Here is a 17,174-nt window from a genome sequence, read left to right as displayed (position 1 = left end):
GAATTTAATGAGAAGTCTACAATTACTTACACACAATGTCCTTAGTCATCACAGGGCTTGATGGCTCACTTGGCTCCCCAAATCCAGCCTTGTTTTCAGCAGTGACTCTAAACTCATACTCTACTCCCTCAGACAGGCCTTGCACCTTGAAGCGCAAGTCAGGGACCGTTCTCTTACAGGCTCTCACCCATCTCATTCCTCTTCTCTCTTTCCGTTCAACACAATATCCTCTGATATCACTTCCGCCATCCTGTATTGGTCTCTTCCATGAAATGGTGACAGAATTTCTAGTGATATTGTCAATCTCTGGGATTGAGGGTGGGCCTGGTGGGCCTGGACAAACAAAACAAGCAAGGATATTTTGGTCAGTTATTCATTGAGCTCTTTTTCATTATGTTATGGTGTGAACATTAGTAATAATGGTTAAACAATTATACGTACGGTAGCTGTCGACCATTTTGACTGGACCAGACTGGCTTGAGTCTCCAGTGCCATACTGGTTCACAGCAGACACTCTGAAGATGTACTCATTTCCCTTGATTAGTTTGCTGGCTACATATCTGCAGTCTATGACATTCTCAGCTAGCTTGGTCCACTGCAGACGGCTCGTCTCTCTCTTCTCGAGGATGTAGGACTTGATGGAGCAGCCTCCATCCTCATCTGGTGGAAGCCAGGTCAGAGTGCACTTCTCAGCTGAAATGTTACTTGCTTCAATGGGGCCTGGAGGTCCGGGAACGTCCAAGACCTTCACCTTTACGTGTTCTTCTTTAATGCCAAAGGGATTGCTGGCTGTTATTGTGTATTCACCCGTGTTCTTCCGGCTTGCATACTTGATGGACAGAGTAGAGGAGGTGGGGGTGCTGGTAATGGTGACAATGTCAGAGGACTTCAACTCACGGCCTCCCTTGGACCAGAAGGAAGTGGGTGGAGGTTTGCCTACAATCTTGGAGGCTGAGACCACAATGGTATCTCCTGCTCTAACAGATACACCATCCTTCATATCTGGGTCGATAGTGATGCTTGGAGGCTCTGCACAGAAAATAGAAGAAAGTTGTAAGTGAATTGTCTACAGAAATGGTGACATAAGATATGAATAAAAGCAAGCACATGTGGTGAACTACATCTTTCAACAACCAAACTACCTTCCTCAGTTTATTTCGCAACTTACCGTACTCATCTTTGCAGGTCAGGAGATCAGTAGACTCTGAAGGAACACTGATAGCCCCAGCAGAGTTCTTGGCCCTGATCCTGAATTGATACTGAGATCCCTCTGTCAGGTCAGGCACAGTAAACGCACAGCCCTGGACGTTGACATGATTGGCCTTCATCCAGGCCTTGCCACCTGCCTCCAGCTTCTCCACCATGTAGCCTATCAGCTTGTACCCGCCATCATATTTGGGAGCGGTCCAAATCAGAGTAACCGTATTCCTAGTGACGTTAATCACATCAGGTTTGCCGGGAGGATCTAACACAGCACAAAACAAACATGTTATAGGAGGCACAAGACAGGCTTGTAAAATAATATTCACACTTTCCCATTTGTTTATTTAGTGGTGGGATAAAAAACTTCTACACATGAGAAAAAAAAACTGTGAACTTACCAATAGGATCCAGGGCAACCACAGCTTCGGTGGCCCTGCTTGCCTTTCCTAGGCCGGCCATGTTCATGGCCATCACCCTGAACTCATACTCCAGTCCCTCTACAAGGCCAGTGACTCTGCACTCCTTCACTCGCAGAGGAGTCTTAGTGGCCCGTTTCCACATTAGACTATTCCTCTCCTTAAACTCCACATGGTATCCTAAATACAACATAAATTCAGTTAGTCATGATCATGGATGTCATGGATGGTTAGCATTTCTTATACAACAAATTGATATTAGTGACAGTTTTTTTTTTTTTTTTTACCAGTAATTGGGGAGCCACCAGTGTCCTTTGGATCGGCCCAAGTCAAAATGGCTGACTCATGGCGGATGCTCACAATCTCTGGAGGAGCAGGCGCCTCAGGCACATCTGGAAGACACAGAGAAAGACATAAGTGTGGAGGTATTAGAAAACCACAGATGTAAACATTCACACTCTAACAACAGAAACACCATAAAAGCGCCTAAGGCCTAAATATAATTAATTAAAGCAGAAGTAAGTGATATTTTTGTGTTAATATAAGTCTTAAATAGTTATATCTTCCGACAGCAATCACTTACATAGAGTGTTTGGACCGAAACACGGGTCTGTCAGTCACTCTGCTCTGCTCTGAGCCGAGGAGAAAACTTTTCTCGTATCCTACAATTTTGATCCAATGAGGAGAGAGAACGGCATGCAGGGCTGTGTGTGCAGCCAAGGGATGCGCCTGAATGTGGTGATGTAGGGACGAGGACTGTTATGGTGCGTTCAAGGCAACTCCTAACTCGTGTTTTTCCGACCTGTGAAGCCGTAGCTACCAGTTCGATCTGGTACGAGTTCACGGGTCGGAAGTTACGAGTGGCCGTTATAGTGACTTTCACAGGTAAAACAGGTCGGGAAAACACGAGTGGGTTGCCTGGAACGCTACAAAGTCGTAAGTCGTGACTTGAAGCTGTAATTTATGGTTTCAAAAGCCTGCCTGGAACGCAGCATTAGCCAAAACGACCGGATCGCTTACTTCTGCTTTAATTAACATAATTATCAGTTTGGCGAGAGATACTCACTAAATGGATGCTGGGCGATGACTGGGTCTGACCTCAGATACTCTCCAACCCCATACTTGTTCTCAGCAAAGACTCTGAAGATGTACTCGACTCCATCATGGAGCCTAATCACCCTCATGGTTGTCTTCTGGATGGCTGATGCCACTGTGGCCCACTTATTGTCTGTTGTCCTCCTCTTCTCCACAATGTAGTTAGACACCTCTGCACCACCATCATCTTTGGGTGGTCCCCACTCCAGGGTGAGGCTGTCAGCAGTGATCTCATCGAACTGAATGGGTCCGGTGCAAATGCCAGGTTTGCCGACCACCTTCAGCTGGAACTTACAGTCCTTGGAGCCGGCGTTGTTCCTGACAGTGATTGTGTAGGTCTCAGCATCTCCTCTCTGACAATCTCTGATCAGCAGGGTGGTGATGCCCTGAGACGCCTCAACACACATCCGGCCAGTGTCTCCAAGTCCCACATCTCCTTTCTTCCAGGTGGCGGTAGGGTAGGGTGCTCCTACGATGGGGATGTTGATACGTGTGGTGCTGCCCTCCTTCACCACACAACAGCCGTCTTGCAGACTGCTCAAGTTGCAGTCAGGCAGCACTGAAATCCAAAAGAGTTTGATAATCAGAGGTTGGATGCAATGCAAAACATACATGTACATTTTTTAATACATGGTACAGTGGCTGATTTCTTACCAAACTGGTCCTTAGCCACAACAGCAAGCTCTGTGGGCGGTCCCTCTCCAGACTCATTGAGAGCCTTGACTCTAAACAAGTACTCTTTGCCCTCAGTCAGCTCTCCAATGGTGTGTGAGGTGGTCTTGCCCTTCATGATCTGCTTCCACTTTTCCTCGCCTTCACTCTGCTCCAGGATGTAAGCGGTAACAAAGCTTCCACCATCGCTAATGGGCTTCCTCCAGCCCAGAATGATTGAGTCCTTGGTGGTTTTCTGAGGTTTGAAATCTGTCACTGGTCCAGGTTGTTCTGAGGTGGGAGGGGAACAGGTTTAAGACTGGGTATGTGGTTTGTGTCAAACAAGATATGTTTAATATGGACAAGGCTGTTGAACTACAATTGAAATAAAAGGTGTAGCTTTTTGTAGTTTTTTGTAGAAGTAGTAGTTAGTAGTAGCCTGACAGCTATGTAGAGTTCCTCTCATATTTGTATAGAACATCCAAATTTTGTATCTCTGAGTTTAAATGAGGCATATTTAAAGCAAATTCCTGTACATACTACAGGATTCTATTGTGCTGCACTATTAAGTATTCACAGGTAATCTATTATATGAAAAAAAAGACGTGCAGCTACCTGAGGCACGGATGCTGCCAGCAGTCTCACAGCCCTCTCCAATTCCATATGCATTCTCGGCCAATACTCTGAAGCAGTAGGCCTGTCCGCCCTCCAGGTTGGTAATCCTGAAGGAGGGCTTTGCACACTGTGCCGACACACAGGTCCAGGCCTTCCTTTCTGCCAGTCGTTTCTCTACAACGTAGCTCTTCACTGGGCCACCACCATCAATCAGAGGGGCATCCCAGGTGATGAAAGCATGGTTTCTAGAAGTCTCCTTTACGATCAGGTTTGTGGGTGGTCCAGGGGAATCTGAGAAAGATGAGCAGGAGAAGGAAATATAATATTGCAACCAAATTCAGACTGAACTCAACCCAGTTTTCTTTTAACCCTTATTCCTGTGGTGTGTGTTTTTCCTTTTCCTTATTATGTTTGGCAAACTTACCAAGGACTTTGACCACGATGGTGTAGCTCTTTGAGCCACTGCTGTTCTCCAGAGTCAGGACATATTTGCCAGCGTCATATCTGTTGACATCCTCAGCCAACAGCAGGGTGTCCCATTCTGAGGTCTTGATAAGCAGGCCCTGTCTCTCTTTCAGGTTGGCATTCACCTTTGTCCATGTCACCTTTGGTGCGGGACGTCCTCTTAGTGGGACGTAGAGCCTCATTGTGACACCAGCACGAAGAACCAAGACCTTCCTCAGGTCAGCATCCAGCTCAGCTTCAGGAGCAACTGGAGGAAAGACAAATGACCACAGTAACTTCACTGATACACCAGCTGTTACTTCTACACCTATTCTGTCTTTCACAGAGTTTCAGTTAAAGAACATAAACAGTTAAAAAACATACTCAGGATGTCCTTGGGCATGTGGTTTCCAGGGACCTCACTGGGTTCACTGTAGCCAATCTTGTTGACAGCGGTGACTCTGAACTGATACTCTGTGTTGTCCATCAGTCCTGTTACCAGGAGTTTTGTGGCTTGTAGCTTTTTCGGGACGTTGCACTTGGTCCAGTCCTCTGCTTCTACACGCTTGCACTCCACCAGGTAGCCAATGATCTCACAACCACCATCATAAGCGGGTTTGGTCCAGCTAAGGCTGATGGAACTCTTGGTGGAGTCCACCACCTTGGGGAATGCAGGTGGACCAGGAGGATCTGGAAAATCATGATACCACATTTGTTAGAGATAAATCATTTGATAACTTAGACGATGGTTGTTATTATGTAAGTTTGTTGAAATAGGTACTCACAGACAGGATCAACAGCTAATGCAGCATTGGATGCATCACTGGGTTTGCCCAGACCAGCTTTGTTCAAGGCGATGACTCTGAACTCGTACTCAGAGCCCTCGGTCAGCTGAATAGCCTTGATAGTCCTGTCAATGACGGGCCTGCGGTTCACTTTAGCCCAGGTCAGTTCAGTGGCCTCACGCTTCTCCACCAAGTAGCCCAGGATGGTAGCTTTGCCATCATTGGCTGGAGCCTTCCAGCTGACTGTCATGGAGTTCTTGGTAATGTTGGTGATGACTGGTGGATCACATGGACCAGGAACATCTGGAACAGAAAACATTACAACAAAACATGAGATACTTTCAGAGACATGTTAGAGAATTATCATAATAATGGTAAGATAATTTCCTCTTTGTACTCTAGTTGGCTCTTTCCAAATTCAGCTGTGGTGGTTTGAACGTACCATACGGGTTCTTGACCATGACGCCATCAGTCATGATGGCATCCCCCACTCCATACTGGTTCTCAGCACTGACTCTGAACTGATACTCGTGTCCTTCGATGAGCTTCTCCACTGAGCAGTCGGTGATGTGTCCATTGATGTTGGAGGTAACCAGTGCCCAGTTGGCCCTGCTGGTCTCACGCTTCTCAATTATATAGTTGGTGATCTCAGAGCCGCCGTCTGCGAGTGGGGGCTCCCACCGCATCTTAACGCGGTCGGCAAACACTTTGCTGATTTTCACAGAAGCTGGAGGACCAGGTTTGTCTGTGGAGAAACAGAGGGAGGTCAGCTTATTCTTCTGAACACGTGAAACAATGGCTCAGATGAAGAACTAAACTAAAATCATATATGACTTACCCAGGACCTTGACCTTGATGGAAGCATATTTGTGGCCATTGATGTTCTCAGCATTGATAGTGTAGTCTCCTGTCTCCTTCCTGGTGACGGAGTAGAGTTCCAGCAGGTGGACATGTTTCTTCTGGCTCATCTTCATTCCTTCAGTGAGGACCAAAGGCGCACCATCTCTCTTCCAGCTCACCTTTGGCAGTGGCTTTCCGAACACCTCGGCATCCAGGAAGACATTCTCTCCGGCTTTCACCACAATCAGATTCTTCATGTTGATGCCCAGATCCACACGAGGAGGAACTGCCCAGGAGAAGAAGAACGTTTTGTCATCACCATTTGTTAAAAAATGTGCTTGTCAGTCATAGTTTTCCTTGCTGTGTGAAGTTTTACCATTCTCTGCAATGACAGGGATGGGGTCGGAAAGCTCTGATGGAAGGCTGACGTTGACGGCCGTCTTGGCGATGACTCTGAACAGGTACTGTTGGCCCTCCTCAAGCCCGGTCACCACATAGTTCTCTGTCTGGATGTTCATGCAGTTGGCATTACAGCGTGTCCACTTCTCCTCCTCTGGAAGCTTTGCATACTCTACGTAGTAGCCAATCAGCTTGCTGCCACCATCGTGTTTGGGACGGCTCCAGACCAGTGACACAGAGTTCTTGGTCACATCCATAGGTTCAGGTTTACCTGGTGAATCTGGGTGGAAACAAAGGTTTGTGGAGTCAGTGATGCAACAAGGAAGAATGAAGCTGAGAATGGGACAGACCATGTGACCTCACAGGGACCATTCAAATAAAAGATCTCCATAAAGACCCATTTATCTTAACTTGAGACTCACTGTCCCAGAAAATAACTGATTTTTAAACATTTTATTTGCTTTAAGTCCCCTTAAATTTTTCCTGCTTTTCTTTAAATCAATTATCATTGAAATCTTAAGAATATTATCGTGATCAGCTGAATAGCATATCCGTACCAACAGCAGTCCTGGCAGTGATGAAGTCAGTCTGTTTGCAAGGTTTGCCCTGTCCGGCCATGTTGAGTGCAGACACCCTGAACGTGTACTCCAGGCCCTCCATCAGGTTGGTGCAGGTGTACTGGGTGGATTTGACCACGGATTCATTGGCCTTAACCCACAGGAGGCTGTTCCTCTCCTTCTTTTCAATGCAGTATCCAGTGATGGGGGTGCCACCATCGCTGCTGGGACGCTCCCATGACAGGATGACAAAGTCCTTGTTGATCTTGTTGATCTGCAAGTTTCTGGGCTCGCTAGGAGGATCTGCAGTTAAAGCAACAGTTAGTACATAGAGTCATAACGCTGCATACAACAATCATTTTGATCATTTCAATCAATCCAAGTTTAACCAGTTTTGGTTCAGACTCACCAAATGGATGTCTGGCAATCATCTTCTCAGAGTAGATGGGCTGAGAGATGCCGAATCTGTTCTCAGCACGGACTCTAAAGCCGTACTCTTTGCCAGGTGTCAGTTTGGGCACTCTGAAGCTGGTTTTAGTGCAGGACGCAGACACAGTGATCCAGTCACCCTGGCTGACATCACACTTCTCCACAATGTAGTTGGTGATGTTACTGCCACCATCCTCCTGAGGGGAGTTCCACAGCAGCGTACAGGCGTCAATGTCCCGCTCTGTGATCTCCAGAGGAGCCTCAGGGGGTCCAGGGATATCTGCAGAGTCAGAGATGATGATCTGTCATTTATCACTCACATTTTAAGTACAATCAGAATCTTTTCCATTTTAGAAGCAGCAGTTTCAGTGCAGTCTGTCAAACTGTCAAACTGACCCATGACAATGACTCTGAGGATCTGGTTGATCTTGGCGGTGCTGTTCTCAGCTGACAGGCTGTAGTAGCCGCTGTCCATCCTGTTCACGTTCTTGATAATAATTGTGCAGGTCGTCAGTGTCTTTATTACAGACAGCCGGTCAGAGGTCAGTACATCCTCATTACCCTGCTTCCACTTGCAGAAGGGAGCAGGTTTACCTGCCACAATGGCCTCAATCACCATCTTTGATCCTGCTCTGACTGTCACAATGTCGGGCAGGATGATCTTAGGAGCCACTGCATGAAGAGGAAAGATAAAAACAAGTTTGGTGAGGTCATTACAACTTATTTATATTTAAATCATCATCAGTCTGTCAGTATAGTATATATTATATTAACTGTTAACTCACTGAGCTGATCCTTGACCTCAAACACTCCCTCTGCTTCTCTGGCAAGACTGACTCCCACTGAGTTCCTGGCTGCCACTCTGAACCTATACTTGGTTCCTTCCTTGAGTCCAACCACCACAATAGTGAGGTCTTTGACCACAGAGTAAGGTGTCCACTTGTCTTCAGGGGCCCCCTCCTCCTGGTAGTCAACCACATAACCATTGATCTTGGCTCCTCCATCTCGGAGCGGCTTCAGCCAACCAAGTGTGGCGCTGTTCTTGGTGATCTCCAACACATCCATCTTCTTTGGGGGGTCGGGCTCACCTGGATTCAACACACAGCAGGTGTTAAAAAGTACAAACACAAAGGGAAATGAAAACAGGCAGAGCCACATTGGCTGATATCTTGAACATCTGAAATGACTCACTGATAGGATCCACGGCCAGGTAAGACTTGGGTGAATCCTGAGGAATGCCGATGCCATACTTGTTGCAGGCCATGACTCTGAAGTAGTACTCAATACCAGGGGTCATGTTGGTCACCTTGAAGCTGGTCTTCTTCAGGTCTTCTATGCACTTGGTCCAAGTCTTCCTGTCAACTTCTCGTTTTTCCACAATGTAGTTGAGGATGGGACTGCCACCATCGTTCTCTGGTGGCAACCAGGACAGCTGAGCTGTTGTCTTAGTGACATCAACTGCCTCCAGGCCACCAACGGGACCAGGAGTGTCTAGAGAAGATAGATTGAAGAATCAGTTTGACCGCATGGTTTCCTTGTCAGAGAAAATTATAGTGAATCTTAAACAGTGAAACTGTGAGGTTGACAAACTGTTGCTCACCAAGCACTTTAACACGAACAAATATAGCTTTCTCTCCAGCAGAGTTGGACAGAGTCAGTGAGTATTTCCCAGAATCCTCTCTGGTGCTTTCAGGGATGACCAGGAAGGACATGCTGTCAACCTGGTCCACATGGCCTCGACGGATTACATTGTCCACACCTATCCTCTTCCAGGTGACTTTGGGGGCTGGCCTTCCTCTGATCACAGCAAACAGCCTGATTGGACAGCCGGCCCTGACAGCCAGGCCTTTCCTCAGACTAGCATCAAGCTCGATCTCTGGAGCCTCTGTTGTAATTATAACACATTACAAGGTCATGAACATTCACTAACCCTATTTTATAACACAGTGTGTTCATTTGGATGGATTTAGCTGATTCTTACCCAGGATCTCCTTGGGGGCGACAGCCTCCCTGAGGTAAGCATGGCGTCCCCAGCCCACCTGGTTCTGGGCAGACACCTTAAACTCATACTCCTGCTTCTCATCCAGCTGGCCAATGGTGAACTCTGTGAGCACCAGTGGGCCATGAGTGTCAATCCTCTTCCAGCCCTCTGAAGGCTTCTCAGGGTCTGCCTCACTCTTCAGCCTCAAGTCCAAGCTGTAGCAAATTATGGGGGCACCGCCGTCATACATAGGCTTAGTCCAGGACAGAGTGATAGAGGTCTTAGTGCTGTCAGACACTTTCAGGTATGAAGGGGGACCAGGGGCCTCTGCAGATAAATACAGTGAAACAAAGATGGGTAAAAATCGCACAACACAATTAGAGACAGGGGAAAATCTCAAGCATGACGCTGACATGTAGATCCCATGTTTCCAAACTGAGCTGTGACAGACATCATGAACTCACCAATTGGATCTTTGGCTGCAACGGGTCTGCAGGGTTTGCTGGGCTCTCCCAGACCAACCTCGTTCTCTGCCTTGACCCTGAACTGGTACTCATGGTTGGGGATCAGGTTGGTGACTTTCATGCGTCTCTCAGAGATGGCGCTCTTGGTGCAGGGCACCCAGCGCACCGCCCTCTTCTCTTTCCTCTCCAGGATGTAACCAGTGATCGACTTTCCTCCATCATTCTCAGGAGGAGCCCAGACCACTGTCATCTCATCTTTACTCACCTGCATCACAGAAATGTTCACAGTATAATTGCCGGAGAAACTAATGCATATAACATGGTCCAAAAGCAGCAACTCTTTTACATACCTTGGTGACCTCTGGGGCATCAGGGGGTCCAGGTTTGTTGAACTGAGTCTTGACAGTGACAGGCTTGCTCTCCATGGGGGGGCCAGTTCCCATTTTGTTCTCTGCCCTTACTCTGAAGATGTACTCGTTGTTCTCTACAAGGCGAGTGACGTTGCAGTATGGTGTGACCACAGAGGCTGAGTATGTGGACCAGACCATCCGCCTGGTCTCACATTTCTCCAGGATGTAGCTATCCACCTCACATCCTCCTTCATCCTCCGGACCATCCCACACCACTCTACATTTGTCAGCTCCAATGCCAGTTATCCTAAGGTTCCTCACTGGCCCAGGGACATCCAGAACATTAACGTTGGCGTAGGCTGTGAAGGTGCCAGCAGCATTGGTGGCTGTGATGATGTACTTTCCAGTGTCAGTGCGTCTGGACTTGGTCAGGAGGAATTTGGAGTAGTCTGTGCCGGTCTCATAGCTGATTCTGGGATTGTCTCCAACAGCCTTGTCTTTTATCCATTTGACCTCAGGCTGGGGCTTTCCTCTAAGGCCAGCTTCTATCCTGACTGACTCACCAGCCTTCACTGTCAGAGTTCCAGACAGTTTCAGGTCAATGACAGGCTTCTGGAGCTCCTCTTTCACCAGAACATCAAGCTTTACCCAGGCACTTTCACCTCCTTCATTGACAGTCTGCACCCTGCAAAATAAATCACATTAGACTGTAAATACATACTGAAAAAGGGACCCTGCAACACAAGCAGCATAAACAAAATGACCTACCTGAAGTTGTATGTTTGGTTCTCAACACACTTGTCTGCCAGGAAGAAGGTGTCTGTGAGGATGCCGGTGTTGAGTTTCTCCCACTCCTCAGCATCTTTAACCTTGCACTCAAGGTTGTACGAGAGGTTGGGACTGCCACCATCGTAGTCAGGCTTTCTCCACCTCAAATAGACGTGGTTCTTACCAACATCTGTAGCTCTGAACTTTTCAGGCTCACCAGGATTCTCGATGGGATCGATTGCCATCAGAGGGGTCCTGGTCTCCACAGAGGGTCCTGGCCCTATCTTGTTCACAGCACAGACGCGGAACAAGTACTCATGGCCCTCCATCAACTTGGCCTTGATTTTGCGATTGGTGCAGTGTGAGGAGATCATGGACCACATGCTAACGCTAGGCTCACGACACTCCACAATGTAGTTGGTGATCTCAGATCCACCATTGTCCTTAGGGGCCTCCCAGTTGACCATGCATGAATCTCTGGTTGCGTAGGTAATAGCCAGGTTCTGGCAGTGGCTGGGTCGGTCCAGCACATTGACTGTGATGGTGCAGGAAGCCTCTCCACCCTCATTGGAAGCCTTGAGAATGTATTTGCCATAGTCAGCTCTTGTGGCCTCTTTGATCTTCAGGTGGGCTACAGGCAGGTTCTGAACAATGGTGATACGTTTGCTGTTCTCAAGGACCACCTCCTCCTTTGACCAAAGCACTTCAGGGTCAGGGCGGGCCTTAATGTACCCAATGATGTTGATGTTGTGTCCGGCACGCACAGTGACGTGCTCCCGACACGTGACCTCCATCTCAATCTCTGGAGGGATGAGGATATCCTGAGCAGTGACTGACTCTGGGATTTCTCTGGCCTCTCCATCTCCAATCATGTTTGTAGCATGAACTCTGAATTTGTAGGTAACGCCCTCCTCCAGACCCTTCACCGTGTAGGCACCCTGCTTGATAAAGTCATCCAGGTTCACTTTTTTCCATTCTTCAGTATCTGCTTTCTTCATTTCCACAGTGTAGCCAAGGATAGGGCTGCCTCCGTCCTTATTGGGTTTGATCCACACCAGGTCAGCTGTGGTCTTGCTGTAATCTTTAACTCTGGGGTTGACAGGGGGACCGGGCACAGTGATGGGCCTGCAGGGCTTGCAGGGGTCAGAGATGGGAGAGGGACCACTGTAGCCAGCAATATTCTCAGCAAACACTCTAAATTCATACTCGCTTCCCTCAAACAGACCAAGGACTCTGTACCTCAGGTCCTTGCATGGTTTCTTATTGACACGAATCCACTTTCCTCCCTTGTGTCTGCGCTCAATGATATAGCCGGTGATCTGGCTGCCACCATCACTTAGAGGCATGGTCCAGCCAACTGTCACAGCATCCTCTGAGAGATCTGATGTCTGAGGCTTACCAGGAGGGCTGGGTGGCATGAAGGTGTGCTCAGCCACAGTGGGTTTGCTCTCCAGAGGAGCACCGATGCCCATCTTGTTCTCAGCACGAATGCGAACAATGTACTCTGCTCCCCTCTGTAGGCGTGTGATCTTGAGCTGGGTGGCGAGGCTGCCGGAGCTCACACCTCCCCAGGTCTCCTTGGTGGACTCTCTCTTTTCAACAATGTAGTTGGTGATGGGGCTGCCACCATCATCCTTGGGAGGACGCCACTCAATCATCATGGAGTCTGGGGTGACCTCCAGGATGTTGGCGGGTCCGATGGGAGCTGCGGGAACATCCAGAACAGTAACATTCAAGGCCACCGTCTTGCTTCCAGCTGGGTTGGACACAGTGAGCAAGTAGATTCCTGTGTGGTTCCTAGTGCATTCATTAATGCTGAGCACAGTGGAGAAGTTATCAGTGTCAATCTTAACATTGCCCTCGCTGACAATTTCCTCTCCTTCAATGGACCACTTGGCGGTGGGAATGGGGATTCCTCTCATGATAGCTGGCAGCCGGATGGTGGTGCCAGCCTTCACAATGATGCCTTCAATCAGCCTAACATCCACCTCCACAACTGGGGGCACTGTGGACAAGCAGAGGAGGGGGTCATCTCATATCTACAAATGTATTCAACTGTGAAAAACCTCTTAAACAAATTCTACTTCATCCAACACAAAACTGTTATTGTGGTTTTGGTCTCATATCTCACCCAGTTTCTCCTGGCAGAGGATTGGCACAGTGGTGTCAGGTCTGCTGAGGCCGATGGCGTTCTCGGCCCTCACTCTGAAGCGGTAGGTCTTTCCTTCCTCCAGGCCGGTCACGTGACTCTCTGGGATGCTGACAGTCTTCCACTCATCCCACTCCTTCACTCCCTCTTCCTGATACTCCACCAGGAAGCCTGTGATATCACTTCCTCCATTGCGGTCAGGCCAGTTCCAGACCAACCACACCTCAGTCTTGTCCACGTCGACATGATGCAGGTCTTTGGGAGGACCAGGAGGGACTGAAACAAGAATTTAGGGTTGAAAAACAGAGTTTTGACTCCCATTGCAAAAACTAGTCATGTACACTGAAAGACCAGTTTCTCCTAGAAAAATCTATAGAAATTGTAAGCTCTGTGTAGTAACCTGCAGTGTTTCCCTCTACAGAATAAATCACAATCTGCTGATTAAGTGTTGATTGTTCTGTTACTCACAGAGTGGGTTCATTGCTTTGATGGCTTTTGGTGTCTCCACATATTCACTGCGGCCATACTGGTTCTCAGCGGCGACTCTGAATGAGTAGGATGTGCCCTCCATCAAGTGCTTCAGCATCATGCTGCGTTTCTTGGATGTGGAGCAGACGGGGACCCACTGAGTGGATGATGAATCCTTCTTCTCCACTACAAAGTTTGTGATGCGAGTACCGCCATTGTCTTCTGGGTCCTTCCAAGACAGGTAGGCAGAGTCGCTCCTGATGTCAGACACCCGCAGGTGCTGGATGGGACCAGGTTTGTCTGAAGATATCATCACAAATACATCATATCAATCACAGACGGGAATAATTATGCTCATATACATTAGCTGGTAAAAGTTAATGAAATCCATTCAAGCTTGAATTTATATCTTGTGCAGCTCTTACCGAGAACCAGCACAGTGCAGGTGACGGTCTTGGATCCAGATGGGTTCTCCACAGTTAGGGTATAGTCTCCACAGTCTCCACGGTTGCAGAACCTCATCTCCAGCTTAGTGCCTGCCTGGTTGGTCTCAATGTCGGCCCTTGTGGGAACCTCGGCATCGTTCTTCTTCCAGGTAACCGTGGGGAACGGGATACCTTTAATGGTGGCCATCAGGGTGATGTGAGTCCCAGCCATGGCCTTCACCTCTCGGGTCATTCCAGCATCCAGGATTAACTCTGGGGGCTCTGAGGTTGTGAAAGGGTGAAGAACATGGGAGGCATTAATCAGTGAATTTGTAAGAATGAATGACTAGTCTGTTATCATTGTAATATCATGACTGACAGTCAAGCAACAACTTACCAAGTCTGTCCTGGGCTCTGACTGGCTCTCTAATGTTAGCCGGGTCAGACTCTCCAGCAGCATTGACAGCCATGACTCTGAAGCGGTAAAGAGCGCCGTCATCCAAGTTGATCACCTTAAACTTGGTCTCCTGACAGGAGTCTGGAGTCTGGTTCACCTGAAGACAGCAGAAGAAAAAGATTTAGAAGGTGCAGTTCAAAGGTCAAAGAGCCAATAAAAGTAGTGAACCCCAACTCACCTTCTGCCACTCCTCATCCCCAGCCTTCTGGAACTCCAGCAGGTATCCGAAGATCTTTCCTCTTCCAGTGTCTTTGGGTGGCTCCCAGGTCAGACTCACTGACTCCTTAGTGTTGTCAATGGCTTTAAGGTTCACCGGTGGACTGGGTTTCACTGCAAAATAAAGACGGGAAGGACTTCTTAGAGTTCATTTGTCTGGTAACATCAATAAAATGCACCATTGCTGTGAAAGGTGAACATACTGTACCTATGGGGTCTTTGGCGAAGACAGGTTTGGACGGTGGGCTTGGGTCTCCTGCTCCCACAACATTCTCAGCGCTGACTCTGAACTCAAACTCGCAACCTTTCAACAGCTCTGTCACCCAGTACTCCACCTTAGGGAAGATTCTCTCTGTGTTGCATCGAACCCACCTGGAGGCAGAAACAGTTCCTCTGTTAGTCCACGAGAAACATGCTCAGTATTTTATAGAGTTCATGGGGAGTATGGCAAAGGCTGGAATGTTTTCAACCACTTTTTCTCCACATTGCAATTTCACTTTGCCATTCCACCTTGTTTCCAGATGTGACTCACCTGTTGGCCATGGTCTCCTTCCTCTCCACAATGTAGCCTGTGATTGGTTTTCCTCCATCAGCAGGTGGTTCCCAGCTGATGAGGGCAGAGTCGTGGTAAACCTCCTTCACTGTGGGCTGTTTGGGAGCGTCGGGCACCTCTGTGTTGGAATCACACACACACACACACTGATCAGAGACTGTGGGATACTTCATCTTTCACACAGAGATGTATGAACATCACTGAATGGTCTGCCAAGGGATTTGTCAGGACTTACTGAAGACATCTATGGCCTTGGTCTCTGCAGACAGGAGGGGGTCGCTGATGCCATAGATGTTCTGAGCCATGATCCTGATGATGTAATCACGACCTTCAATCAGCTTTGGCACCTGAAGCAGGAAAAGCACAAGGTTCTTGTTCAGCTGCTTGTATTTGACACACACGGCCCCCTCAGTACAGCTGACACTCGTACTGTAACAACACTACTGCATGTATGATACAGAGTTGGAATCCTGTTCAACAATAAAATACAGTCACTCAATGCCCTATCTGTACCTTTTATTCCCACGTATTTGTATATAAATATATATATAGTGCTTGTTGGGTTTTTTTTTTTTAAACTACTTTTAGACCTAAAATCAGTTTGTATGGATAATCCATGTAGATATTTATGGATAATGAGCCACCCTGTTTTTTTTACCAGAACCGGTACCAGTACCAGAACCAGAACCAGTACCAGAACCGGTACCAGAAAGGTACCGAAACTTGGCACCGAAAGACGAGGCATGTTTTGACTCGAACCCAAGTTCGGTACCCAGCCCTACCTGGGACCCAAGTGTTTATCATAACACACATAATGAACTTGACCTCCCTGGTTTTGGAAACATATCTTAGTCTTAAGGTGACAAATAATTCCTCTAGTTAAACTATCTTCTCCTCACTGCAAAAACCAAAATCTTACCAAGAATACTTGTCTTATTTCTAGTCAAAATGTAATTTCTAGTCAAAACAAATCTCATTCTACTTAAAATAAGACTCATCACATTAAAAAGCAGCTTGTTTTTAGACACGTTTTACTTCTTTCAAGTATACTACTTGAAATAAGTAGAAAAATCTGATAGTGGAGCAAGTTTTTCTTTCTTTTTTTTGGAAAGTATATATTTTTTGGGCTTTTCATGCCTTTATTCGATAGGACAGTTGAGAGTGTGACAGGAAATGGGAGGCAGAGATGGGGGGAATGACATGCAGGATAGGGCCGTCCGACACAGGACTCGAACCGGGGCCGCCTGCAGCGAGGACTACTGCCTCAACACATGGGGCGGGTGCTCTACCAACCAAGCTAAACACCGCCCCAGTTTTTCTTTCTTATTACAAACACAAAAAACTTGCTTTCACTGGCAGATTTTTCTACTTATTTCAAGTGAAAATTTGTTTGAAACAAGTGAAAATGATCTAAAAACAAGTTCATTTTTAAGTGATGAGTCTTATTTAAAGTTGGAAGAGATTAGTTTTGACTAGAAATGAGACATTTGGACAAGAAATAAGACAAATATTCTTGGAGAGATTTTGAGTTTTTGCACTGCTCACCCTGCAGGAGGTCCTGGTGCAGGAGGAGGTGACGGGCATCCACAGGTCTCTGTTGGTGTCTCTCTTCTCAATGATGTAGTTGGAGATGGCGCAGCCTCCGTCATCCAGAGGAGGGTTCCAGGAGATCACCATGTAGTTCCTGTAGACCTCGTTGAAGACCACAGGGCCCTCGGGAGGCTGAGGACGGTCTGACAGGAAGAAGAATTCATACAGGTCACCCAGGGTTCATTAAAAGACACTTTCTAATTTCTGCACATTTCTTTTTTCTTTTTTTTTGTCATTTACTTTTTATTGGTTTTGATTTTACATGTAAAAAAACAAACAATCAAACAATCAACATGAAGACCTATAAAAGTGTACAAAA

At 47.3% G+C, this 17,174-nt stretch overlaps 1 protein-coding gene across 1 annotated transcript in view; it reads right to left on the bottom strand.

Moving 5' to 3' along the window:
* ttn.2 (titin, tandem duplicate 2) overlaps window positions 1-17,174 on the bottom strand; it is a 254,218-nt gene that overhangs the window by 44,762 nt on the left and 192,282 nt on the right. The window contains exons 176-208 of the mRNA XM_083996112.1: window positions 16,811-16,998; window positions 15,501-15,612; window positions 15,245-15,383; window positions 14,921-15,084; window positions 14,675-14,826; window positions 14,437-14,593; window positions 14,040-14,321; window positions 13,615-13,914; window positions 13,129-13,422; window positions 10,998-13,002; window positions 10,230-10,914; window positions 9,880-10,144; window positions 9,416-9,742; window positions 9,035-9,319; window positions 8,626-8,925; window positions 8,220-8,522; window positions 7,831-8,106; window positions 7,415-7,714; window positions 7,006-7,308; window positions 6,426-6,728; window positions 6,048-6,335; window positions 5,652-5,954; window positions 5,210-5,512; window positions 4,809-5,114; window positions 4,405-4,692; window positions 3,981-4,271; window positions 3,369-3,656; window positions 2,686-3,273; window positions 1,907-2,011; window positions 1,602-1,799; window positions 1,169-1,465; window positions 442-1,029; window positions 31-333 (exon numbers count right to left, since the gene is read on the bottom strand). Of these exons, the coding sequence (XP_083852238.1) occupies window positions 31-333; window positions 442-1,029; window positions 1,169-1,465; window positions 1,602-1,799; window positions 1,907-2,011; window positions 2,686-3,273; window positions 3,369-3,656; window positions 3,981-4,271; window positions 4,405-4,692; window positions 4,809-5,114; window positions 5,210-5,512; window positions 5,652-5,954; window positions 6,048-6,335; window positions 6,426-6,728; window positions 7,006-7,308; window positions 7,415-7,714; window positions 7,831-8,106; window positions 8,220-8,522; window positions 8,626-8,925; window positions 9,035-9,319; window positions 9,416-9,742; window positions 9,880-10,144; window positions 10,230-10,914; window positions 10,998-13,002; window positions 13,129-13,422; window positions 13,615-13,914; window positions 14,040-14,321; window positions 14,437-14,593; window positions 14,675-14,826; window positions 14,921-15,084; window positions 15,245-15,383; window positions 15,501-15,612; window positions 16,811-16,998 (11,286 nt within the window). The remainder of the gene's footprint in view (window positions 1-30; window positions 334-441; window positions 1,030-1,168; window positions 1,466-1,601; window positions 1,800-1,906; window positions 2,012-2,685; window positions 3,274-3,368; window positions 3,657-3,980; window positions 4,272-4,404; window positions 4,693-4,808; window positions 5,115-5,209; window positions 5,513-5,651; window positions 5,955-6,047; window positions 6,336-6,425; window positions 6,729-7,005; window positions 7,309-7,414; window positions 7,715-7,830; window positions 8,107-8,219; window positions 8,523-8,625; window positions 8,926-9,034; window positions 9,320-9,415; window positions 9,743-9,879; window positions 10,145-10,229; window positions 10,915-10,997; window positions 13,003-13,128; window positions 13,423-13,614; window positions 13,915-14,039; window positions 14,322-14,436; window positions 14,594-14,674; window positions 14,827-14,920; window positions 15,085-15,244; window positions 15,384-15,500; window positions 15,613-16,810; window positions 16,999-17,174) is intronic.

Source organism: Trachurus trachurus, assembly GCF_905171665.1.
Source record: "Trachurus trachurus genome assembly, chromosome: 21".
In the NCBI taxonomy this organism is placed as follows: Eukaryota; Metazoa; Chordata; class Actinopteri; order Carangiformes; family Carangidae; genus Trachurus; species Trachurus trachurus.
This window is presented reverse-complemented; position numbering and strand designations above follow the sequence as displayed.